This window comes from Alosa pseudoharengus, unplaced genomic scaffold, assembly GCF_046254945.1.
Source record: "Alosa pseudoharengus isolate Yale_2024_CS ecotype anadromous, Long Island Sound unplaced genomic scaffold, YU_APseudo_1.1 YU_APseudo_1.1_scf_14, whole genome shotgun sequence".
Taxonomy (NCBI): Eukaryota; Metazoa; Chordata; class Actinopteri; order Clupeiformes; family Clupeidae; genus Alosa; species Alosa pseudoharengus.
In genome coordinates, this window is record NW_027468609.1 from 27,775,812 (window position 1) to 27,802,104 (window position 26,293).

Below are 26,293 nucleotides of genomic sequence, written 5' to 3' on the forward strand. Positions count from 1 at the left end.
AGACCGTCGGCTGAAGATGACGTCGTTATTCAAATCGCGTTTACATCATGCCATGCCTTGAACTTGAGCTGATGTAGCAACAACAGCAATTCGTAAGTAGTATTAATAGTGGTGTTTCAATGCCACACTCGTCTGCTTCAATGGCACAAAATGCGTTTAATCAGGGAACAGAATGTCGCTCTTCTGTCATGTTTTGGTGTGATTAGCTATATCCTGACGTTAGCATTTAGCGTGCCAGGTTTTAGTCCGACCTTTCTTTCTTGTGGCATGACAGCAGCAGGCTATCGGGTCTTAGGTCTATGGTTAATGTTTGTGTAGCAGTTATTAAGTTATTCTTGACAGTAAGTTAGCTTGTTTTGTGTGATTTCTTGGAACAACCGTCTCGTCTGCGTAATGTTAAATCCTAACGTGAATTTACTGTTATTAAGACCAAGGATTGTTATGTGTTAGCGTTAGCAGTGTTGTGATCCATGGCAGATATTAATGCAACATTTAATGCACCGTTTCTGTCACTGTTTTTTAAATGTGTTGCCTTCAAAATGACCACAGGCAAACCAAAGAGAACTCAACCAAAGAGGGGCTTCTAGTCTCTAGTGGTGCGGGTCCACTACCACCATACAGACCAAACTGGCCTTTTGAGAATTGATGACAGACTGCGATATAAAACACAATGTTTCCTAGTCTTATCTGATAAGGATTTTTACGCTTTGAACCGCAAACAACGCTCTTTCACGAGGCCGCGCACAATGTGGGTACAGCAGCTGGCCTCATTCATTGCATGACAGAATCAAAAAGCAGATACAGTATCACCATAGACCACCTGTGGAACACTTTATTCTCTCTCTCCCTGAAAACATAAAAAAAGGTCATATTTTGACTAAGCTGATACTCCACACACACAAATAAATGGGATTCTAGCGACGGCAGGGCAAAACGTGTCCCTATGCACCTACTGAGCCATACTACTATTCATAGAAGACTTAGATAGACAGTTTATCATTGAAGTGATTTGTACACAATTGCAGAGCACTTGAAAAAGCAAAACAGTACATGTTTACACAGTACCTACCTACACATAGTAACAATAACGATCAGAATTATTGAGAGAACCGCCTGCCTTATCACATACTCCAGCGCCAATGTGTATGCTGTGTGTGTCTTATGTAGCCACTTGTTTTGTTTAATTAATAGAAATGTATATGTTTATGTAGGCTGGCAATTTGAGGCATTGAGCATGCTCACAGAGGCTGAACAACTGGTTATGTATGTTGTATGATGTTTGACGATTATACATTTTGGGGCACGGGATGATCAGTTTTTGTGGCTGCTCCTTCTGAATGAGTTTTTCATAAGATTTTGATATCTTGGCAGTAGTGTATTCTACAGGTATTTTTCCTGTTGTTCCTTGTGGAAATGCTGCTCTGCTCAAATGAGTAGCTCCCTCTGCTGGACAGATTTGCAGAGCATCAGTTTATCCTCTCAATTCTGATATTTCATAGAACAATTTCAGAGTACCGTAATTTCCCAACTATTAGTCCCAGCTTATACATTGATTTTGCTAAATTTCTTCAGCTATGAGGTTAATACACAGGGGCAGTATATGGTATTAATATGTTTTTTTTTTTACTTGCATAAATCACTGTCCTGCGGCTTATACATAATGCGGCTAATTCACAGGAAATTACTGTAGGCCTATATAATGGGGCAGTATTGTAATCAGGATATGTCTGTATTATTTCATTTTAACCAGATATTTCTTTCTTTTTTCTGATACAGACATACACACACACACACACACACACACACACATATATATATATATATATACAGTGCCTATAAAAAGTATTCAGATATAGCAGATTTCTACAAAGTAATGTTAAATAATTAAAAAATATATAATATAGAATAAGCTATTGCACAAATATTCACTCCCTTCAAGTCAGTATTTAGTGACCTGGCCTGTTGTAGACCTCACCAATCATGGTGTAGTCTATAAATGGATGCCTTAAAAATTATCCATCTGCTAAATTAGTAATAATTCAATAGAATGCATAGAATAAATATTCAACTATTGCATCCTATTGCATAATTCTATAGTGAAATCTCTTTCTTTCCCATGTGCAGGGATGGCGTTAAACAAGGTAGGCCTGCTACGGCCAGCACTGAGCCAGGCGTTAGCCACACAGCTGAGACCGCAGCTGGCAGCTAGTTCCCGCATCCCTCATCTACTCCAGAATGGCTGCCTCAGGCAACCCAAAGCATATACTCCACCACAAGTGTGCTTCTATGCCACCAAGAAAAGCAAAGGTGAGTAGAGCACCTTTTGTCTGCTTTAGATCTTTCTTGGGGAAAAAAGAAAAGTGTATTCTTTGGTGAATCGCTGGTGGTTGTTCTTTCCCATGCTTTGTTTGTTGTAGGTTGACTTAAGTACTTCTAGAAGCACTGACCCAAGCTCTTTGTTTGATAAAGCAAAAACACAAGGATGTGGGTATCACCTTTAATCTATCCGGTTTCTTTGATACAATTTCTTTATTTTATTTTCTTTCTGTCTCTTTCTTTCTGTCTTTCTTTCTTTCTTTTGTTTGTATGTCTGTCTGGTAGCTAAAGCTAAAGGCCAGGCAGCTAAGGTGAACATAAACACAGCTTTGGTGGAGGACATCATCAGTCTGGAGGAGGTGAAAGGGGACATGGCAAATGTTCTGGAGATCCTGAAGGATGATTTCAGCCGCAACCTTAACATTAGAACCTCCCCAGGTCAGTAAACCGTACACGTACACGTACACGCACACACAAATATGTGTCTGCATCTCTACTTTAATTCAAATAGGCAGCATAAAAACTGAGCAAAGGAGAGGAAGCACTGGACTGATGGTGGTAGGAGAAGTCAGTCCAAATGGTGTGTTCCATTTCCTTTAGTACATCCAGGTCGTGACCCTTCACCTGAGTGGACCTGTCCAATTTCAAGGGCAACCCTGAAGGTCATTTTGAGGAAGCAGTGGCAGCAGAATCCTTTCTATCATTAAACAGCATGGAACCACACTCTTGTTCACCTCTTCACCTCTCCTCCTCCACCTTTTAGATCTCTTGCTCTCTCTCTTTCTTTCTCTTTCTCTCGCTCCCTCTCTCTTACTCTCCCTCTCACACTCTCTCTTTCTCCAGTCCTCTCTTCTGTCCAGATGCAGAATTATCCATGGAAGCAGAAGGACCTAGACTTGTCAGGGCTTTCGGACTCGGAGAAAAGTTGGAATTAAATGACATCATTTTTTTCTCTCTCTCTCTCGGTGTAGTAATCGACTCATCTGGGTTCCATTACGCCATGTGTGTGTTTATTGTAGAGGGCAGCGGAAAGTCACCTTTGCAGAGAGGAAGGGGCGTCCGCAGCGCTTGGATTACCGTGGTGACCCACAGTCTAGGCACGGAGAATAGGGGGATTATGGCTTGCCACTCTGGCAACCTCAGTGCTGTTGCCTTTCCTGTCTGACACGTTCTCTCTATCTCTACTTGCCAGAGAACTGTAATATAAAAAATCCGACCAGTTAGCTGATGCAAGACAATGTTTATCTGCTGTTTATATATTTAATATGTATTTTAATGTGTCATTACATTCTTCTGTCTCTGCTTCTGTGGACAGGGCTTCGTGTTATGTGGAGATGGACGTGTGTAAGGGTGTCTCCTAAGTATGCTTTCTCTGCTGTTGTATATCCTTTTTAGCACAGTTAATGTGCACAAGGCCATACGGATACACAATTTTGGTTCTGCATGGACCATACGCACAAGTATAATTTCAAGTTGAAGAGAGAAAAGTGTTTGGATGTAATGCAGTTTTTATTCCCTTTGTCTGTGTAGATATGCTTTTGTAATCAACATCAATGCAGAGAGAGACGTATGTCCTGAGTTGAATATATTTGCCCATGTGGTTTGCTTACCAGTTTGCTCTGTCCACATGTTAGCAATTCTTGTGCACAATGAGGTCCTAAAAGCCCTTATTGTGCTGGCTATTGTATAGTGGGATGAGAGTCCATTGGAGGATATAATTTCCTCTAAAATTGCAGATGCGATTTGAATACATACACAGCCGTATTTTCTGGATTGAGACTTGATTGAGCCTTTATCAGATGGGCAAGTTGAAAACCAAGAACAGCACATTTAGGATAATGGACATTTTGATTACCTTTTTACTGTGATAGTGGAGACCACGTCCTCTTTGGAAACGTAAGCAGATGTTAGAGACGAAAAGGATGCAGGTAGCATATAAGCTTAGCAGCATCGTGCTCTTTCTAGACCTAGAAAGGGGGGTAGCGCGCATCATAACCCCATTTTGCTGTGGTTTGTAGAGAGAGACTATGTGACTGCACCGCTCGCTAGCTACCTCCAGCAACTCTTCAGGTTTCATTGCCATCGCTCTTCAAGTCTTCAAAGCCTGCTAAGAACGTTTTGTTCTTGATATTGTATGTGCAGACTCGATGCAATGATCAGGCTGGATCAGAGATCGATCACACCAAAAGCTTTAAAGTGCAGACGTTGCCAAGAGCTGTATGTAGCCGTCTGTTTTGACTGCTGGCAGCCATCCACCTGCATGTGCACAAGAAGAAAAGGGGAGCAACAGAATAAGGGGAGAATGATTTCAAGCCCCCTGCACCACCACCACCAAGCCCATTTATTCTCTAGTAACATTAGTCTTTTAAATACAAAGATCAAAGCTCACAAAGAGTGATGGGAGACTAGTATTCCCCTTCCATCCCCTCTCTCTCTCTCTTTCTCTCTCTCTCTTTCTCACTCACACACACACACACACACATATATATATACACACACACACACACACACTCTGGCAAGGAGAGGGGGATGTAGAGAGTGATGTTAGGCAGAAGATGGAGGGCGGGAGGAAACAGCAGTGTGTGAGGTGAAGCAGACGAGGAGAGGAGACACACTGGTCGCTGGGCTCTGTTTCTCCGTCTGGTGGGTGAGGAAGAAAGGGATGAAGAGGAAAAAGAGGAGAGGAGAGAAAGGGAAGGGGGGGGGGGGCGGGTTGAAGAGGAGTGTGAGGCTCCAGAGTGCCAGGGCTAGAGGAAAGCTAAACTGAACACACAGGCAGGGAGACTGAGCTGTTTATGTTTGCGCGTGAGTGACTTTGATATTTTGAAAGGCACACAGATGAAAGGAGGAAAAGGAGGAGGCACCACAAATACTTCCCCCTGTTATCAAGCGTACACACGCATGCACACATGCACGCATACACACTCACTCACACTCACACACATACAGAGACACACATTCTTACGCACATTTTTTATGTTTAATGGAACAATGATGTGGAAATGAAGCTCATGATCTTTAATTAACTTTTTTTGATCATCAAAATTTGTCATCTTGAAAAACAGGGTGCCGGGTAAATTTGAGAAACTGAAAGTTATATTTTTAATTGATGAAAGCAACAAGCTGCTGCTTGTAATTATTGTAAAAACAAGCTACTGCTTGTAATTATTGTTACATTTTTTATTTATGATCCCTTTCTCAGGTGCCTTGGACCACATTACAGTCACAACCAAGGACGGCAAATTCCCTCTTAACCAGCTCGGCCAGATCTCGATGAAATCTCCACTGCTCATTGTGGTGAACATGACCGGCTTCCCTGAGGTAAGGCCCGGTCATCATGTCACCATGGTCACTGTGTGATGGGGCCCTTGCTTCTCATAAGAGCCCCTTATCCATCCATCTCTAGCACCCCTCAGTCGCCCACCTAACAGGACAAATGATGCTCAAGTCGCTATTGCGGTCTGTTCCCAAACACATCTACACTCGAGCGCTGCAACCCAAAGGTTTTTTTGGTGCTCTTTCCAGCTTGACTTCAGAGGAGTTGATCGATAGCCCCAAGAAGGCCCTCTGTTGTTGGGAGAGCGATTGAAACAAAGGCCAAAGAGTCCGCCGTGCGCTGTCAGGCACAGGAAGTGACCTCGCTGTGCCCCCCTGGAGCAGGAGGGCTTAGCTCATTCGGGGGCCATTTTCCTATCTGTCCCCTCATCCACCCCCCCCCCCCCCCCCCCCCCGATCTGGTCTTTCTCTACGTCCATTTTTCATGGTCTCCATATCCCCCTTCTGCCGGCCTGAAATTTGTACACTCTTTAGCTGATCGCTTTATCCCAGGCATATGCAGTTTGCACCAGAACACACCAAAGCACCACTGCTGAGAAGACTTAGCTCGTGAAGGCCTGGTGGCTTTGCTCTCTGTAATTAGACAGAATTGTGTATGTGTCTGTTTCTCTCTCTCTCTCTCTCTCTCTCTCTCTCGCTTCTTCCCTTCCTCCCTGTGTTTCTCTCGCTATCCTTTCCCCTTTTCTTTTCCAGTTATCTTTTTTTTTTGGTCCTCTCTCCCTCCTGAGAGTTATCTCGCTCTGTTCTCTCTCTCTCTGTGATTTTTAGGCCCAAACTCTCCCTCACCCTCTCATCTCTCTCATCACCTTTATTAATAAGAGCAGCCCACAGCCCGTGCCCAGATCAGAGACTAAGAGAGATTAATGCGCTCTTCCCCCCTTGGCGCGTTTTCCTGGCCCGCTGCAGGGTCCTGCTCCAGGACACGTAAACAAGTCTCTCCATCTAAGGCACCCACGCGTCCAGGGCTCTTCAGTGGACTAACGATCACCAGAGCGAAATGCATCAGGACACAGCTGCTTCATCTAAGATATCGTATGATCCAGTGCCCTGCCAAAGTGTATGGTGCCTCTGGTGTTTCATACGAACAGTGGGTTGATCTATCAAAATGAGTTTTAGACTTAGAGGATGTATGTGATGTAATGCGATATCCTGGCCTGCATCACACTTGTATTTTAATGTTCGAAACAGACAAACTGAAAAGTGGACAGTCAGTCACAGTGAAACCGAAAAGCACCTGCATTTAGTCACACACACATGTGGCTTGAAAAAACACGTAGGTGACTGCAAAGCACCGAAAGTAAATAGCCACGTAATTATTCTAATTCATTATTTGAAACGCTGAAGCAAAGCCATTGTTTTCAAGTCATTTGTTAAACGACCTTAGAGAAAGCTACGGTGCTACGCTACAAAAACCTGGTAACTGTAGCAAGGCTGCTCAGAACGGTTCATTAAAATGTTCTTTTTTTTTGTTTCTTTTTTTAAAAACGGGGAGTGGGTAGCATGCATGTGTGGTGTCGACATCATTAAGAAGGTGTTTTCTTAAGCTCTATTCCCTCTCTAGATGGCTTTGAACTCTCTACAGTGTTTAATCAAAAAAAGTCAGGAACTCCAGATCTTTTTTTCTTTTTCTCCTTCTTCTCCCTCTTCTTTACCATATTAACCAGAACATGGTCTGGTGTTTACAGAGCTTAGCCGAGGATTCCAGCCACTTTCCGTAACCACTGGAGATGTCGGGAAAATAATGATGAATTAAATTCGGGGAGCTCTCAAACACACACACGGACCATATCTATCACTGTGCTCAGGAGAGGAACCACAGGCAGGAGGCTGCTTGTAGGATGCTTTTTTTCCCCCTTGTTGTTGCTGCTTTTCCAGCTCCTCGACTCACTGTTCCCCTCTGCATTAGGCTTAGACGCAAATGAAGGGGCTTTGTGCCAGATTCTCAGAAGTTCAAAAGCGCAAGACAAAAACAAGGAAACAAACAAAAGAGCTGCACCTTAAAATGATAACTACTCTGTTTGCTAGTTTTAGTTTGTTTTAATGCCGTTTTTGTCAGTTTCGCACAAACAAAAGGCAGGAATCTTAAATCATCTGGCACTATTGCATTGTTGTAGTACGCCTAGAAGCATTTCTGTTTTTAGCAGGGGGGAAAAAAAGCCAGAGTCATTTTGAAATCGAGTGATGACAGCTCTACAGTATGTTTATTATTTCTGTGTGGGTCCAGTCCAGCATGCTCTTCCTCCGTGCACTCAACCCTGCCAAAGCACAGTTCCTCCTCTTGAGCTATTTCTCTTTCAAAGGGAAAAAAGACCCTCATGAGGTCCTATAGTGTCTCGGAGTTCATGTAGACGACAGACTCGACACCCGCTCTTCGGCCCTCCACCCACCCCACCCCCCCAGTCACCAGCAGCACTGCTCTGGAGCAGCCTAGTGCATGCTGGGTAAGGCAGTCCGAGGCCCCAGGTGGAAGTCATCAGAGGTCGCCGCCCTGCGCTGCAACCCCTCAGCCTCGTCCCAGAGGAGCAGGCTCTGACAGCGCCCCCCGGGCACGTCCACACGGGTGTGTGATTCCCCCCGACACCCCCACCCACCCACCCACCCCGAAGACTCCCCTCCCCGAAACTTCCCCAGTTATCTCAAGCCCTTGCTCAGAGCAGAGGGATCCGACACGATCAACTGCTCCCCCAACCCCTGCAGTCACCTGGGTGGCAGACTCCATACTGGGCCTGTCCATGCCTGACTTTATTTACTGGGTTTTTGCACAGTTAGTATCACTAGCCTCTTTAAACTTTATTATTTTGGGCAAGTTGAAAATTATGAGTATATTATTGAAAATCCCTATTCTTTTTAATTAAGGATGAGGGGAACAAAATGAAAACTGCAGGTGAAATTTTGAGGTTTAAGCAATATTTTCACATAAAACATGGAATATGTATAAATAGAGAATATACGCCATTGGCAGGAACATGTCCTTGGCACCCACCTCACTAGGCTACAAAAATGAGATTTAAATTCAGTTAGACTCCTTTTGCCCTTTAGACTGGTAGCCAATAGACTACCTGGGTATGACCTTGTTATGATATGTCTGGGGGATGGGGGTATGAATGTTACACTAAGGTCACCGTTGAGACTTCCCACTGGACCGAATATTGGGGTGCTGCAGCAGGTAAGCAGCTGGCAGCCATTAACCTCCTGCTAACGTCTCTTCCTGATCTGTGCCCCCACAGGCGACGGCGGCGGCCACTCAGGCCCTCCGAGAGAGCAGCATGAAACTCAACCCCGAGGTGGAGGGCAGTATCATCAGAGTGCCCATTCCCAAGTGAGTTGACCGAGCCCGAGGGGCGCTGGTGGTGGCAGAGGGCGAGCCCTCGCTTCCTCTCCTTTTCTCTCTCCCTCTGTGAATCTCTCTATCACTCTCACTTTTACTCACGTCGCCACTCACACTTACTCACTTTCAGGCTATGTCTCAAACCGCCTACTTGCACACTTCAAATAGTGTGATATTGCAACAATACTAACCATCGAAAAGTGGGCACAATGCAAGTAAACGCTCAGTGCATACTGGCTTTGAGACAGACCATCAGTTTTTCATTTGCCCCTAAAACCTTTCCTCAGCACAGTAAGATCTGTTTTTATGTATATGTTTATATATATATTTTTTTAAAAGCTCAATTTTCAGTCATTGTACCGAGTTTTATGTAATCCTATTCACTGGTAGTGTGCGACAATGTGATAACAGGTGGTCTGAAGCCATCTCACTATGCAAGCCCTGGTCTACAATTTCTGTATGTTTTTTTTTTTTTTTTTTTTAAAAAGCACATTATACGTAACCAAAATTAGAAATTACAAGAAAGAGGGGAAAAAAATCCCTCCTGTGGTCTTACTGACCAACAGCCGCCTCTGCTGCCAAACCAAATAGCCTCATGTGTTGCCTCCTCTTTCTCTCCGCCACAAAAATGTTTGATTGTGAAGCCATGCAGACATTGCAGCAGGTGCTTGTCAAAGTGCTTTGGATGTGGACTGGGGGTGGGTTTTATTTGGTAGTGCAATCAAGCAAAGCATGCAAGATGCATTTGCATTTCCATGGAGAATGACCAGCTTGATTGCCTCGGAACAACTAATTATGGACATTGTTTGGAGTAAACAGACACTAGAGCGTGGACTGTTAACAAAAGATAGGCAGCAAATGGCAATTATGGAGGGGAAGAAACTTTTACACCTGTTACAGAATTTAATTTGATTTCAGTAGAGGTTTCTTTTCTACCCTGGCGTAAATCGTTGTGCTGTCTTACAGTGATATGTACCAGGCTGGATGAAAATGGCAGAGGGATTAATTTTTCCCCAGTAATCAGAAGTGATAGGGCCGTCAGTTCCAAAGAACTGTCTGGGTGTTTTCTGTGAGCTATTGCTCACATGAGACATCTATTTTTCTTAAAATTACAAAAGTAAAGTGCCTGGTACAGACGTTCTAGAAGCCCTTCCAAGTAATGATACATAATATTGCAATCTTGCTGATAATGACAATCAATATGCCAGTATTTGATATTCAGTATACTCATTTTTGCCAATTGGCAGTACCTCTCTCTCTCTCTCTCCATATACCTTATCTATCAATCTTATCTATCAATCTATAAACAATCACATGTAAAAGAAAATAATTTCAACTTGGACGAGGTGTAAATACACATTTGTTTTTTAATGAACATTTTTATTTTTAAATGTGATTTGCATCCTAATTGAGCAGGTTAGTATGATGCTTCCCTGATACCTTATCGGTCAGACACAGGCGCAGAAATGTTCATAGTACCTGCCGATAATGAATTTCTTCAGATTTATAGTCTGACTCTATGGTCATGCTGATATTATCGTGCATCGATAACTTTCCTCATGGATGTGTTTGTTATTTTTGGTGCAGGGTGACCCGGGAGCACAGGGAGAACCTGACCAAGCTGGCCAAGCAATTTAGCAATAAAGCCAAAGACTCTCTGAGGAGGGTGCGCTCGAACGCTGTCGGCCAGCTGAAGAAGTCCAAGGAGGGGGTCTCTGAAGATACTATACGGTTAATAGAAAAACAGGTACAGACAGAAACACACCGATACTCATTCATCTAGGATCCCCTAGTCTTCAGATGTCACCAGATGCACTGTTGAAATGTGAAGTGTGTGGATAAGAAGCATTAACAATTCATGAAATGTTGAAACTAATCCAAATGTGTCGAAGGCAGGGTTCAAGTGGGATTGAAAATCATTGAATAAGAGTACTGGAGAGAAAATTCATAGATCTTGTCAGATTTTACTGTTATTATTATGTTTCCAGTCCACCAATAAGACCAAGTGGTCTCCAGCCTCTGAACATTTGGCTTCAAGTGTTAAGTCTGACTCCCTGAGGCTGATGGTCCAAATACTGTGGTCACATTAAGATTTTTAATATAAATGAAACAGAATCTTTCATCAGTGTCCATTTCTTTTGAGGGGTATTTTGAAAACTTTCAACAAAAGGTTTCTAAAACAAAAAGCTTGAAATTCTTCTTTCGATTATTACAGCCAAGGGGAGCAATACAAAAAAAGATAATTCAGCTTACTGAAAGAAATCCTGCAATAAATGTAAGCCTGTATACTAGCTGTATTTCTCTGTTATTGTCATCTTTTAACCAGATCCAGCAAATGATGGACAGCTATGCCGCAGACATCGACAAACAGCTGGCTACCAAAACCAAGGAGCTGTTGGGGTGATGTGGCAGTGCGTCTGCTGTTGGTGCATTCTCAGCCCGTCAGCCCACAGGTCATTGTCTGGGACACTACATGATACCACTGCGATAGGGGTGGGAGGGGGGAAGGAAAAACGCACACACACACACACACAAAAGACTCAGTGATTGCGATGATGGAGGAACAGGGAACTGGAAGGTGGCATTTGGCGCAGTCAAAAGTGTGCTTCTCCCATGCGTAAACAAATGTTGGCATGGCACGCCAGTGGCTGCCGGCCCCTCCGTCCGCAAAGTCTTCAAACAAACTACGGAAGAGAAAAAAATGGACTTTTAATGGGATTCGGGGTCCTCCTCCTAATCACGGCATCACCACAAAGCGCTGTGTTTATGTAGAAGGCAATGCACTAGATGTAAACTGTGCGGCTTCTGCAGGGTTGGGGAGCGTCTCTTAGGATCGGGAGGAGAACACATATTAATGCTCCTGCCAACATTTGTTTCAGATTCGTGTGTGTGTGTGTGTGTGTGTGTGTGTGTGTGTGTGTGTGTGTGTGTGTGTGTGTGTGTGTGTGTGTGTGTGTGTGTGTGGTGTGTGTGTGTGTGTGTGTGTGTGTGTGTGGGGATGTGTGTGTGTTTGAGTGGGAGAGCCACTTGATGATTTGGGGTCACTGTTTCCATCAATTTGTGAGAATTAATTGTATAGCTACCTTCGTAAACACAATAAATCCAACACATCATTCTTTTGGCGTCGGGGGCTGCTTTGTTTGCGGTTTCTTTCAGAATTTTTGAAGTTATTTACTTTTTTTTTGTCATTCAGGTTTGCTTCGGAAATTAATGTTGCACGTCCCATTAATGTTGAATGTCCCACGTTCATTAGTAATCTCGTGCCACATGTTTCCACAAAGTGGTGACTTGACTAATATTTCCGTATCTGTGACTTGCTCTGCTAATCCACTTCATCCCCATTACGTCATGTCACACGTGGCCTGAAGACTCTCTAAGCCTGTGTGTATCATTTGAAGGATCAGATCTTCTCAATGCAAACCATTATGGAAGACCCAGTGATGTGTTAACAACAGCTCTCTCTGCCCCACAAAAGGCACAAACTTAAATGGACAAAAAAACCAGCGGGTCAATAGAACAAACAAGGAGTTAGGAAAGGCAGTGAACAGCAAGGGGCGGGGCGGGGGAAACTGGAGTTGGGGTGGGGGGGTGATGCGGTGGTTCCCGGGTCCATATGTCAGCAATTTGGGGGGCATTGTGTACCTTGGCCTGAAACAGAGGCACATGATAGATGGAAGGGTGAAAAATCCCGAGTTCCTTGGCTCCGCAACACTGCCCTGAAAATTGCTTTCAGCTGATAGCTCCATTTCACTTGACATTTATCAACTGGATTACTGTACGGCTTGCTGTTTACTACTACCATGATGGAGCGGATAGGGGGTGGCAGTGAGGAGACCAAATGTTTTTCCTTCTGTGCCGTTAAAAATATACAACCAGAAATTGACTCAGGTTAATGTTTAAATTGATAGTGTATTAATATGTGGGGTTCTGAGAGTGGGCGCTTTTGTCCCCATGGACATTTGCACTGACCTGTAACAGTCATGTCTATTGTTCTCAAATGGTTTGGCCACAGTTAACCGAGCATGGTTAATATATAACTGAACAGTGAATTTGCAGGTAACTACACTGCTCCTAAGACCTGGCCTATATGGTCCATACCAATGGTTTTCTTCCAAGTTTTCACATACACTTAAAGACACATCACACTGTTTCTCTGCATTTGTCCTGTGGCATATTATTCAGCAGAACTGAATTATTCATCGTTTCTGTCCTGTGACAATGGAGTTATACTGATATGGTTTGGTAAGTGCTACCACTTGACTGACAACTGGGGTCTACTGCAAAGAAACAGTCTATTACACACGCCAGTCGGTTGATTACGCCCTGTATATGCACCGGACGTTCAGACAGTTGCGGGAGGCTCGAGAGCGCATTTAATCACTTCACCGGCACCGAATTGGCTCCCGAATGCCCGTCGTGTTCTCGCCTCTGAAGTGCACGAGCCACCCAACTGTCTCATCAAGAATCCAATCAGTTAAAACATGAAAATGCTCTTCGCCTTAGATGGAAAGCTTTGTTCCTCCAGGATGTCTGCGCCATGAGGGCAGGCTCGCAGCATATGCAAATTGTGCCGAAAATTAACAGACTCGATGCTCTGAAAATGCTTGTCGTTTCCAGGGATTGTAGGAGTGGCAAAAGGTGGAGAGCGCTGCGCGCTCATACATAATGCATGACTCGTCTTGTGGGTCAGTAAAAAGTCCATCTTGAGAAATTATAATGTGTATTTAGCATATCTTTTTTTGTTGTAACGTTTATTGCCCTTGACACATTGGGCATAATGCTGCGGGCTACTTGGAGCAGCCCTATACAATTACAATAAAATAAGCTACCATGGAGATTAATTTACCGTTTTGGTTATAATTTAAATTAATATTAATTTGAATTTCTTTCAGCATTAAAAAAATGTTACACGACTCAATTAAGAAAAACACCAATTGCTGGTGATTGAAGTGATGGCTTACTAGATGGGAAACAGGATAGGTCTGTGCTACACAGGTGAGGTACCCTAACCGGGGAGCAATAACATGGTAATCAGGTAAGGAGTCAAAGGTAGGGAAATAGTTTAGCGTGCGCATCCGGGACATAATGACCTTAGCCTGCATGTATTTCCAGCCCACAAAAATATGCGGTTATTAGGCTCGGTAATTCCTGGATGTGCACGTGCGCCGGCTCGCTCACAATCTCCCTGAACAAGAGCGTCTTTGAGTTAAGAGTGGTTAAACTGTCTTTTCAAATCGTCTGGACATTATGATTACCGGCACGGGAGGAATTATATATTTAGCTTTGTGTCCGGCAAAATTTCCTGCTCGAGTCTTGATGTTAAGTGACGAGGGGTGCGCAAGATATCCCCCATATCCGAATAGTAGTTCATGCGTTCCTCTGGAACAATAGACGATGGTGGATGTAGGGAGAGAGGTTAGGGGTGGGGTCAGGGTAGGGCTCGAGGTGAATGGCGCACAGCCCAATACCGGATCTGGAGGGGAGACACCTGTTAAGTATAAATTAATGTTAGACTTTTGAGAACTTTGACGTGTGGCACACACGCGACCGGTTTTTGAGATATCGCATAGCCTATTATCTTTAGATTTATTCGAAATTGTGGGACTTTTAACATAATATCACGACAGTATTTCAATTATTTAAGAAGTATAGTGTCAGTAGCTATTAGAATGAATGAAATATAGGCCATGCAACTTTGAAAAACATACCTCACCTACAATTTCATGGAAGTTTGAAACAAAACATGAAAGTGTCACTAGATTTCTAATTCTGGTGGCTTTGGCAAACTGTTTTTCTCCTCATTATCAGCCCATGCAAATCTGAAAGTTTGTCCAGGATGGTGCAGCATTCCTACTGTTTAGAGGCAAAAGCTCTGAAAGAACAGGGGATGTTCCGGAGGGCTGAAGGTGTTGGGATTTGACTTCTCAGTAGGCTACTTCACAACTTTCCTGAGGTGAAACCAAAGTGGGCTTAAACAGTCTCCGCTAACCTCCGATAACTCCCAAAAAAAGGAGGAAAAATTATTTGAGTATCATTGCAAAAGAAGGATGGCAGCGAGCCAGTCAGTGGGTCAGATGCTTCTAATTCTCATTCCTCTCAAATTGGCTCCGAGGGCCATTTTAACCAGGAGTTCTGCTCAAGGGAAAGAAGAAGAGTGGAGAAGTGGATGAAAAAAGAAAGAGAGACTAATACATATGAACTAATACATGATAACCCCCTATAACAAAAGAAACTATCATTTGGAAAGCAAATGTTGGGACTGGACAGGAAGTCTGCTAATCTGTAATCCGATGCGAGAGGAAGGAAGGGACTCAGGAACCAGCCTTCAGAGCTTTCACCAATCATATTCATCACAGGGCCCAGGCCCAGACTCATTAGGCGACCAGTGCTGCACTTAACTAAACATCTTTTCCATAAAATAAATGCTTCCAGGTTACCCCGAGCCCAGGTCGCGCACACAGCGCATCTGATCTCAATTACCTAGCTGCCGAGGCTCAAGCCCGAGCCGTCGCAGCAGCAGCAGCAGCGGCGGTGGTTGTGGTGGTGGCTGGTGATATCGGACCTCATCGTATTTGTGAGCTGACAGTGCCATGGCAACTAGGCAGGAGGTGAGCTACTCAGAACGTAGATACGCACACTGTCCATCACAAGGGGGCGGGTGGGGTCGGGGGGTAGAGAAATGGGGGAGGTGGAGTGGGGGTTATTGAATAATTGGTTCCTCATGTAGTTTCTTTCCTTCAGAATATTAATTACATGATGATTAAACCCCCTCCCTTGCTCTCTCTCTCTTCACTCTCTTTCCTTGTGTGTGTGTGTGTGTGTGTGTCAGACTAGAGGTCTTGAAGTTGATACTGAAGGAGGAAAGAAAGGCCGTATAAATATATCTAGGTGAGGTCTCATGGCTTGATGGGGTGAGCTGTCATTCATGTTTTAGAAGACTTGAGACCAGGGGTAGGAAAGCCTATGCAAGCTCCAACTGTTTAGAGTATTAGGCCTCAGCTCAGATCTTTTACTTCCTGGATTTTTTAATCAATGGAATTTATGCTGGAAAAGGATAGTGGGAAAGATAGTGGAAAAGTAACAATTATATGTTATTTTCTTTAAAATTGTCCTTGCAATTCCAATAGGTGGAGATGGAAAAGGCAGTAACCTTTGCCTCAATATAAATATAGGTCAACTCTATCTTTTATTTATTTTCCTGCTTACACCCATTACATTTTTTTCTGCCACCGAGACATCTCGAGAATAACACTGACCAACACAAAATTTAGCCAATACTCCCCCATGTGTCTGTTTGGGAAATAGCATGCTGATAAGCAAGATCATGGAGAGTAGATGGATAGATAGATAGATAGATACTTTATTGATCCCCAAGGGGAAATTCAGGCTAGGGGAGTGCACAGTGCATCACTCACTTGTACTCTGCACAAGAAGTTGCGTCCATACATCCCAACACATTGTGTAGAGGAAGTCATTGTTCATAAATCTCACATGAAGGAATTTATGTGTTATTCATGAAGCTGCCACATTTTGCCCCGACCAAACACCCACTGATAGCATCTCCTTTAAAAAAAAGGCTGCGTATGTGATTGATTATGTGAGCTGGACTGTGTGTTATCCAGACATAACGCATGAACTCCTGGCAAAGGCTCAGGGAGCTCAAGGCTTCTTCAGCTGTTTGGAGAGGAAGGGGAAAGACCCCCCCCCCCCCCCCCCCCCCCCCCCCAGAGTGCTTCACTGTTCTACAACCATCCACACTCAAGCCTTGTATTCCGACAGACACCAGCCGTGTCGTCTCTCTCATGGCCACAATTTCCACAAGAGCGTTGCACTGGAGATTTAAATAGAAATGAATGGTGCTGGGCTCTCCGGAGACGTTGGAAAGCCTACCAGTATTCCATCATGTTGAAAAAGGCCAAATAACCTGGCAGGTGCTGGCAAAGCAGTAGTGTTATATAGACCAGCTATTTAAAGGGCCACTCAAATTCAGCACCTCTCATTTAGCAAAATTGTCCCCTTTACAACTGCAATTTTACTGCTGGGAAAATGTCATTCAATGTCACCAGCAGAGGGAGCTGTTGGCTGTGTTATACCCATCAACGGCCTCACAATATTTTGTAATAATAGTGGTTTTATGTTGATGACTGTGTGGCAGGTTTATATAAACCAAAACCATAACATAGGAATAAGAAGGAACTCAAAAAATACATAATCTGACCGCAATTTTGTATTGTTGGTTCTCTTTCCATTTAATTATGTCCAGTATAGTTGAAATCTGCAAAGAAAATAAATATGCAAAAATACTGCATATCTAATAATGCTTGTCCTATATGTTTAAGAAATACACTGAAAGGTACTGAAAGGATGGGTACTTTACCCATCAAATGACGCACATAAAACGGTGAAAAAATATGTCATTAGACCTGCGGTTAAGTTGCTGACATTATGTCTGGGTTTTGTTCACTGGATGACCAGTAGACCGTGCAATCTGCGTGATAACATCATTATGAACACATAGTAAACACAGTCCAAATAGGACAGCATGACACTGAATCATTTTTTCCCTTCTGTTTGCTCAAAGGTATTGACTTCATTGCCCCTGCTTACCGTGATTGTATGTTACCATAGAGACAGAGTGTTCCATACTGTCCACCTCACTCTCTATCATGCTCTTCCCTCTCCTTAACCATCTTCCCTGGCGAGTGTGTCCAGGCTGGGAGATGGACCGTAACCTTCTGTCGTTCTTGCTCTTCGGGGCCCTGGTGTGGCTGGTGGTGGCCGTCTACCTGCTCATCTGTATCTACCTTCTCTGCTCCCTCTGCTGCAGAGGCCATCGGAGGCAGGAGCCAGACCTGGAAAGTTCAGAGGTCACGGGGGCAGAGGTGGTCGATGTCTTATGACGTGACTCGCCTCTGATTCTTTTTTACAAAACTAACTCAGCTAAGGTTGGTAACTCATTCTAGTTAATATTGTGTGACTGACTAACTTTTTCTTTACCAAAGTTGTTCACAGCATTATTTCAAATATGTCACATTATTTCAAAGAGCCCACCAGAGAATAAGCGGTGAGTGAAACACAAAATAATAGGAAGACAGTGTCTCATTTTTACACGTGTACCATACAGATGATTGGTTTTTGCATTATAGCCCCATCTTGTGTGTTATGTGTGTACTGAAACCTTTATTCAGAACATAGGAAATGTCTTGTTTAAAGCTACTGTAGATTGCAATATTTAACATTTATTTCCATAAGCCTTCATGACAAGTTTGGAAGCACTACCAGCTAGTGTGTTACTAATATCAGGGAAGATATTTATTTCATTTGCAAAACTGGCATCTAAGCGTAGACCTACAAAGACTGATTATTTGTGGTATTGATACCTTTGAAAAGTAACACTAACAGAAAAATGTGGTGTATTATGCTCTATTTAGGATAATCAAGATGGCCTTATTTTTTTGACTGATTTTTGATAAAGTTGTTGAGACATAAACCTCTCTGGAGAACTACAAGGAGATGGACTGAACATCTGGGCAGTGCAGGTAAAACAATGAAGTATTGTCATGCAGTTAGCCACATATCATTAACTGTGTAAACTTTACCTTGGACTTTTGGCAGGTTTACAGATTTGATAAGAGGGAGGGTGTAGCAAAAATGTGTGATTAGTCATTCCTTGACATCAAGATAATATGAGTAGACTGAAGGAAGCTTGCATCTTATGATACATAAAACATAAGATGTCATTTCAGTCCTAAATGTTTCATGTTGGACAAAGACATTGTGGACCGCTCACCCCTTGTAGGCTAATATGATCTGATGATAAATAGCGGCGTTCCTCCGACCCTCCTAAATGATAGACTACAATAGCCTAAATATTCGTCTAAAAGACTGAATAACAATTTAAGGAAGATATCCTATCGTTGTGTTGTAGAATTTCCATTAGAATGATGCCGCATATAATTTCCACTGTCAATCCTTGCGAAACAGCACTCAAAAAGCGTTTCTGCGATGGGAGAGGTTTCAGGCTGTGACTTCATTTCCTCTGTAGAATGGGCGTTACAGCCTAGGCAGTAGTCTCTGAGGTGTGGTGAGTTTGCCGAAGTTGTCGACACATTTTTCATTGAGAGGTAAATTTCTGTTTAATATTCTTTAAATTAAGTTATTTGATTGATCACACGCGAAGACAGACACGTGGCGTTACTAGATATTTAATCTGTTAAGATGTTTACCCCGACATTAGGCTACGCTATACGATGCGTGAGTTTCTTGTTAGAATCTAAACTGTAATCATTAAAAATCATCGGGAGTTAAAATATGGTTGTGTTATATGCTTCGCCTAGGCCATATGGTCGTCTGTCTGTTTATCACCTATATCTGAAAGTAGAACAATCATAAAACATGAAACAGGCCTAGGCTATCTACTCACACATGTTCATCCATCAACGTAAGGAATTTTCAGGTACCTATGCAGTTAATCAGGTTCAGGCTATAGCCTCCAATAACCATGCTCCTCCTACTCAGCTCTAAATGACCATAGCCCAGGGCTTGGTGCCACAGTGTAACAGCTGTTTTGTTGTCTCCTGCATTTTATTCAACGTCAGTGTTTTCCTTTTCAGAATACTTCAGGTTCAGCATGTCTGTTTGGGTTAGTAGCCTATTTTTATGAAACACTTAAATACTATGATACAATGTAGGCCTACCCGTATTGATTGTTCCTTTTGGATAAAAGCATCAACTAAATGTGTAGTAGTAGTACAAATGTAAATGTGCATTAGTACAACCTGTTTTCTGAATACGACACAAGTAAAGAAGATGCTTTTTTATTAGGATGACTTGGATCTTCTTCTGGACTCACCGTCTTCCTTGACAGTGGCGGTAATCTGTTCTTTGATAAAGTCCTCTTTCAGTTTATGTATAGTTTGTTTTGACTGCATATGTAAAATGCAGATGGGTTGTTGAGATAATAACTTTATCACTGACAGGCTACAACAAAAGGAACCATCAAGGACAAACCGGGGTTCAATGCCAGTGAGGATGCTGCTGCCTTACGAAAGGCCATAGAGGGCATTGGTAAGCATGTCAACCCCAAACTATCATCACCTGGTTGCTTGTTGATTCCATACCTGTGGGTGCATGTACACGGGCAGCCGTGGCCCACTGGTTAGCACTCTGGACTTGTATCCGGAGGGTTGCCGGTTCGAGCCCCGACCAGTGAGCCGCGGCTGAAGTGCCCTTGAGCAAGGCACCTAACCCCTCACTGCTCCCCGAGCGCCGCCGTTGAAGCAGGCAGCTCACTGCGCCGGGATTAGTGTGTGCTTCACCTCACTGTGTGTTCACTGTGTGCTGTTTGTGGGTCACTAATTCACCGATTGGGTTAAATGCAGAGACCAAATTTCCCTCACGGGATCAAAAAAGTATATATACTTATACTTATATGAAAGGGTACTTTTATTTAAGATAAGATCTGAATATGTCCAAATAATCTCTCTCTCTCTCTCTCTCTCATTCGCTCTCTTTCTTTCTATGTGTGTGTTTGCACGGGCGTGTACATGCAGGAACTACTGACAAAACCTTGATCGATATCTTAACTCAGAGGAGCAACGTTCAGCGGCAGCTCATCTCCAAGGCCTATCAGGAGGCCACAGGAAGGGTAGGAGTAGCCTACTGTTTACCTCCTGCTCACCTTTATGAGCTGATCTACTATGCCCATCTGTCGTAGCCATAAAATCAGAGTTATGTACTTTTTAATTGCATGAGGCATTTTGTTTACTCTTCTTGGTCCACTCCTGACTCTGGCGTTGTGTCTTTCCGCAGACTCTTGTTGATGACCTGAAGGGGGACACTAGTGGAGATTTCGAGGATGTGCTGGTCGCTCTAGTCACACACCCTGCTCTGTTTGACTGTCATGAGTTCATCAAAGCCACAAAAGTACCGTGTTTATTTAGTTTATCTAGGTCATTTTCCATAGCTGAAATGAGTCGTTTAACTGTTGACATGGGTTTATATACTGGTGTGGATGATGGTTACCCTGGAAATCCAGAGTTCTCGCGAGAGCACAATGGAATTGTCTCTGCGAGACACTCTGGCAAAGAAATGATGCACGTTACTTTTACCCCAACATTCCGGGGAACCAGCTAAACTGATGAAGACAGCGCTGCAACGTTGGAGGACAGTACACATTGGTCGTAGTGTTATCCGATTGCGTCGAAGTCCGAAATCATTCAGAGTAAACATGGTCTAGTGTTATCTAATTGCGTGCAGTGAGATTTTTAAATGCATGCTTGTTGCTGCCCCTCGAGTTGGGCCATTACATTGTTCTTTGCCAGACCCTTAATCTTTCTAGATTATCAGGGTCTGGATTTTCCAGGCTAGATGATGGTAGCAGGCTGTACTGCTTTAGCTGATTAACATATATTGGCACATATGAATGGAAAACATAAAATCTGTTTAATTTCATTTGATTTGATTTATCATACCAAACTTCATTTTGTCTCACAGGGAGCAGGGACATCGGACAGCACTTTGATAGAATTGTTCGCTTCCAAGTCCAACCGGCAAATTAAATCTATGTCGGAAGCTTACCTAGAAGGTTTGTGTCTCAAAGGATGTTCATTTAGGAATTTACAGGTATACTTTTTGATGATACTAACATATATTGTTCATTTTGTAACAGACACTGGGAGGGCACTGATGCATGACCTCAAGTCAGAGGTGTCTAGTGACTATGGTAAAACTCTACTCATCCTGGTAGAGGTCAGTCCTGAATGATTTTCTATGGACCATTTCAGTGAGAGTAATTTATTTGATGACCTTCACATGGACTTGCCTTCTCTCTCCTTTCTCACCTCCAAGGGGAAGCGGGATGAAAGTACAAATGTAGATGCGGCCAAAGCAAAAGCAGATGCCAAGGTGAAGTTGCATGTCAAACATTTGTCTTGCAACATATTTTATACATCATTATGTTGTCTAGAAGGTATATTTGTATGAATCATCAGCCATAATATTTTTTTAATAATATCTTTTAAGCATATAATAATATTTTAGTCTAAGTAGGCCAGTTGATCAATTATGTGAGTGATATTTGGGTCAGAGCATAATTTCTGTGAGGGCCTCACTGTCTTGCCATTAAAGTGGCTTTCTGGCCAGTGGATGCAAATGTCTGATAGGCCTTGTTTCATGTCCATACAGGCTCTTTACGAAGCGGGAGAGAAGAAGTGGGGGACAGACGAGAGCAAGTTCATAGATGTGTTGTGCCACAGGAGTGTTCCTCAACTGAGGCAGAGTAAGATTCCTTATCTTTCGACATGACTAACCTCAATACTTACACGGTTCTGTCCAACATCCGAAGACTCGTGTGTGTGTGTGTTTGTGTGTGTGTGTGTGTGTGTGTGTGTGTGTGAACTTGCGTGAAAATGCGTCAGCCACAGGAGTGTTCCTCAACTGAGGCAGAGTAAGATTCCTTATCTTTTGACATGACTAACCTCAATACTTACACGGTTCTGTCCAACATTCGAGGACTCAGATGTGTGTGTGTGTGTGTGAACTTGCGTGAAAATGCGTCAGCCAAATGTAATGTAACTTTGTTTTATGCTAAAGCACCTCTATCAGTTAATCAAATGTACTGACCGAGGTCTGTTATGGCTGTTGTCAGTGTTGTTCTTTGTTTTATGCTAAAGCACCTCTACCAATCAATCAAATGTACTGACCGAGGTCTGTTATGGCTGTTGTCAGTGTTGTTCTTTGTTTTATGCTAAAGCACCTCTACCAATCAATCAAATGTACTGACCGAGGTCTGTTATTGCTGTTGTCAGTGTTGTTCAGTATGCCCTTCATGTTTCAGCTCTGGTGGAGTACAAGAGCATCAGTGGGAAGACCCTACAGGAGAGCATTAAAAGTGAGATGTCAGGGAAACTCAAGGAGCTGCTGGTGGCCATTGGTATGGGAACATATATATCTTAGCCTCATCATAAAATGTGTGGACACGATATATCTTTTAGATATAATACTTTGCACTTTAGCTGTTGTCATAGACATCATGTGGTGCCTATATAAACCCACTGAATGATTATTGTTTTTGCTTGCAGTGAAATGTGTGAAGAGTGTACCGGCATACCTGGCAGAAAGACTCTATAAAAGCATGAAGGTAAAATGGCAAAGGAGCTTCAATAATGCCTTGTTATCATATGTGACATTTGCATACTTTTGAATACCAACTACTTTGAATAGATGAGGCCATTGCAAATGCTCTCTCAACTCTCCAAGTCTTTCTCTGGAGAATCTTCACAGCAATGCTATACTTGCCCGTGCTATCTATGATGACACAGAGCAACTATTTTGGTTGCACAGGCGTGTGAAATGACACTTTGGTTTGCATGAACTCCATTCCATTTGTCATCCATATGTTAATACATAGCCATATTACCCATTCAGTGCTTTGTGCCGAGTAGTCAACATGTTTCAGCCCTCACTGAGGATTGTTGTCAGTGATAACTCATGGAGCGTAAAATCTGTATAAATCCGGGCTCTTTGTACAGGGCATGGGCACCACTGAATCCACGCTTACCAGGATAATAGTAGGACGCTCTGAGATTGACCTGATGGACATCAGGGCTGAGTACAAAAAACTTTTTGGTTGCTCGCTGTACTCTGCTATTGAGGTAAGTTAAACCCGGGGAAGGTGATAACCTCAAAATGTTGCATTGAATTGGTAATAACCTCGAAATGTTGGGTTGAATTGTTTCAAGAACACCATGCATGCCTGAAGTTGCACAAGGGCACCAATGTTGTGCAACTTCAGACATATTGACAAATATCAAGTAGATTAGATTTTTATCAAATATGCACCAGAGGTGGTCAAAATAGTGTGAATTCTGGTACAGGTAAGTGCAAAATCATAGCATGACTCTTTTTTTACACATTTGTACATGTGTTGTGATGCATTGCCATTGCCAATCCCAGCATTTTCCTCCCATCTTGGAAATGAAAGCAAGTCTATCAACCTCTTGTCATTTTGAACAACAGTATAATCAACTCTATTTTTGGCTGTGGCTGATGTCATTTTCAGTGCAAGCTTTTACCATCTTGCCTGGATCTCAGTAATATAGCAACTGTGTAGAAGAGTGTTTTTGTCATACACACACACACACACACACACATATACACACATACATAATATACATATATAGCCTGTATTCAACTTTCAAAACTTTTAGTTTAATAATAAAAGAGGTTTTCCTCCATGGGAGTAAAATGAGGGTGGTCCCTCTCTTGCTGATTCCAGTCAGACGTTGGGGGCAATTACGGCGACTGTCTGAAGATGATCTGTGGCGCTGATGACTAACTCCACCCCCGATGAGCTCGGTGGATGAGAAACTCCACCTCTCAGAGGAGGATGTAGCCTCAGTGCTCTCAGCCTGACGCAATGCCGCCCTCCACAGGCACTGCTGCCGTAGTAAATCTTATATGCACACACACAAGACGATTCATGCCAATAAAATGTGATTCGAAAAAAATATCTCTCTTGCTGCACAAGCACAACCCAAAGCTTGTAAAATGCATTTGACATTTCTGCATGATTGTGCAATCTCTGCTTTCTAAATCCATGCTATCTGCATCTGTCCCAGTCCTTAAGATTGGTTATCGCTGGACTTTTGCCTGTTCAATGTGCTCAATAACATTAATCTTATAGAATCATGTCTTGGCTTCTTATCCCTCCATCGCTTGGCTTTGATTGTAATTTGATTGGCTCTTCCTCCTAGCTTTCATCTGAAGATGGTGCTGAAAGCAGCTTTTCTGTTTTGTGACAAGTCAAAGATCTAGAACTGTCTGATCTTGGGTCAAGAGTGTGAACTAACAGGATATGTGGCTGGATGAAGACATAAAGGCGTTTCTGCATATGTGCATGTGTACACATTTTGAAGGTTTCCTCTTTTTGAATTCATCTCATGGGTTTTACCCAATTCTATACCCTGCTCTCAAATGTCCCAATGTCCATCCCTGTCCTTTTTTTGTCCTCATTCAGTTAGTACTGTTCTGCAGTCCAGATTTCAAATTCATCTTCAAAAGGAAGAGACATTCAGATAATACTTCAGATACTATCTTAACTTGATCAGGGAACAATTTGTAAAAAACAATCCACACTTGTGTGTGACATCACCTAGCATTGTTTAAATTTAATCTCCATTTCTGCCCTGTGTTGACCCTTCAGTCTGAGACATCTGGGAACTATCGTCAGACTCTGCTGCGTATCTGTGGGAAGGATGACTAACTGTGAACCATACCACACTGCTGCCAGAGCCATCCTATTGCATGCTACAGGGTGTAGTTCACTGAGAGAGCTGCCAATGCAGTGCTACACTGATAACACCTCTGTTCCACCCCCTGGCTCTTCTGCTTGTTCTCCCAATCTTCTTGGCCTCACACTGTAACATATCTGTGGTGTAAAATGCAACATTTACCAAAGTGAAGTAGGATTTGTCTGGATGGGATGATATGATATGGCTATGTACCCTCACAAGAACTGCACACATACTAGTCAATATTAACTAAAATGTTATTTCTCATTTAACTTTATTTCAAATGTATACGAGCCAGTTAGGCTACTCAGGCTACACAATGAATAGTCTGTTAAATCTAAAAAGGCATATTTTTGTTTGTCTGATATTAACATTGTATTTTTTATTCATGTTTATTTTGGTATTTGGCAGCACAGTGGTTTACATTAAAAACTGCATTACAGAAATGCATTAATGCCAGTTTGCATATCTCTCCCTGTAGTGCCATAGTTCTTCCAGCAGGTGGCAGTGGCATTCTTAATGCACTATGAATATTCCGTTGATACAGTTCAGTGACATGATTCAAAATCATACAGTCTTACAAATCCTCATAAATTGGACAAGATTTACACATGGTTCCCAATAGCTGTAAGAGTAATCTGACTGCCGTAAGTAACTTACTGACAGTCCTTTCTCCAATGTGGAATAATAGAAAGCCCCAATCCTATAATCCCAAAGACAATGCCTCAATTGGTGGCAATGCAGATTGGTAGTGGGAAGACATGGAAAGTGCTTGTCTCAACAGTCTGGCTGGTGGGAGTCATGATTGACATTTTGCATTATGTGCAGATAATACTGTAATTTTCTCTTTACCACATTGTGTGAGAGGGGTCCGCGAGGAGTGGCTATCCATTTCAGTGAATGGGAGGTCAAGCCGCTTAAAGATTAAGAGAGAGTTTGGAAAAAAAAAAAAGATTCAAGGTCCAAGATAAGAATAGAACTGCCACAAAATCAACATCTGTTCAATAGAGACTGGACCATC

The 26,293-nt window shown here is 42.8% G+C and overlaps 2 protein-coding genes across 3 annotated transcripts; both read left to right on the plus strand.

Moving 5' to 3' along the window:
- The first annotated feature begins 6 nt into the window (after positions 1-6).
- On the plus strand, positions 7-12,095 carry mrrf (mitochondrial ribosome recycling factor). Its single transcript, XM_076284506.1, has 7 exons — positions 7-92; positions 2,125-2,307; positions 2,602-2,754; positions 5,519-5,637; positions 8,880-8,971; positions 10,568-10,727; positions 11,307-12,095. The coding sequence occupies exons 2-7, from the start codon at positions 2,127-2,129 to the stop codon at positions 11,382-11,384; spliced, it is 783 nt and encodes a 260-aa protein (XP_076140621.1). The 5' UTR covers positions 7-92; positions 2,125-2,126; the 3' UTR covers positions 11,385-12,095.
- A 6,926-nt stretch (positions 12,096-19,021) lies between these two features.
- Positions 19,022-25,722, plus strand: anxa3b (annexin A3b). 2 transcript variants are annotated; one of them, XM_076284508.1, is made up of 14 exons: positions 19,022-19,104; positions 19,594-19,622; positions 19,805-19,852; positions 19,960-20,047; positions 20,533-20,627; positions 20,792-20,905; positions 21,476-21,566; positions 21,651-21,730; positions 21,830-21,886; positions 22,166-22,259; positions 22,818-22,913; positions 23,062-23,120; positions 23,512-23,634; positions 24,258-25,722. In XM_076284508.1, exons 2-14 carry the CDS (start codon positions 19,611-19,613, stop codon positions 24,315-24,317), a joined length of 1,017 nt encoding a protein of 338 aa, XP_076140623.1. In that variant the 5' UTR covers positions 19,022-19,104; positions 19,594-19,610; the 3' UTR covers positions 24,318-25,722. The 2 variants fall into 2 exon arrangements, with proteins under 2 accessions (XP_076140623.1, XP_076140624.1); XM_076284509.1 differs by having other exon boundaries at positions 25,185-25,722.
- Positions 25,723-26,293: the final 571 nt, after the last annotated feature.

Excerpts from the sequence above, each read along its gene's own strand:
- mrrf (XM_076284506.1), top strand. The coding sequence starts at position 2,127 with ATGGCGTTAAACAAGGTAGGCCTGCTACGGCCAGCACTGAGCCAGGCG. Across the intron at positions 2,755-5,518 it reads TAACATTAGAACCTCCCCAG|GTGCCTTGGACCACATTACA; the intron begins GTCAGTAAACCG and ends TCCCTTTCTCAG. Across the intron at positions 5,638-8,879 it reads ACATGACCGGCTTCCCTGAG|GCGACGGCGGCGGCCACTCA; the intron begins GTAAGGCCCGGT and ends GTGCCCCCACAG.
- anxa3b (XM_076284508.1), top strand. Across the intron at positions 21,567-21,650 it reads GTCGGAAGCTTACCTAGAAG|ACACTGGGAGGGCACTGATG; the intron begins GTTTGTGTCTCA and ends ATTTTGTAACAG. Across the intron at positions 23,635-24,257 it reads CGCTGTACTCTGCTATTGAG|TCAGACGTTGGGGGCAATTA; the intron begins GTAAGTTAAACC and ends TGCTGATTCCAG.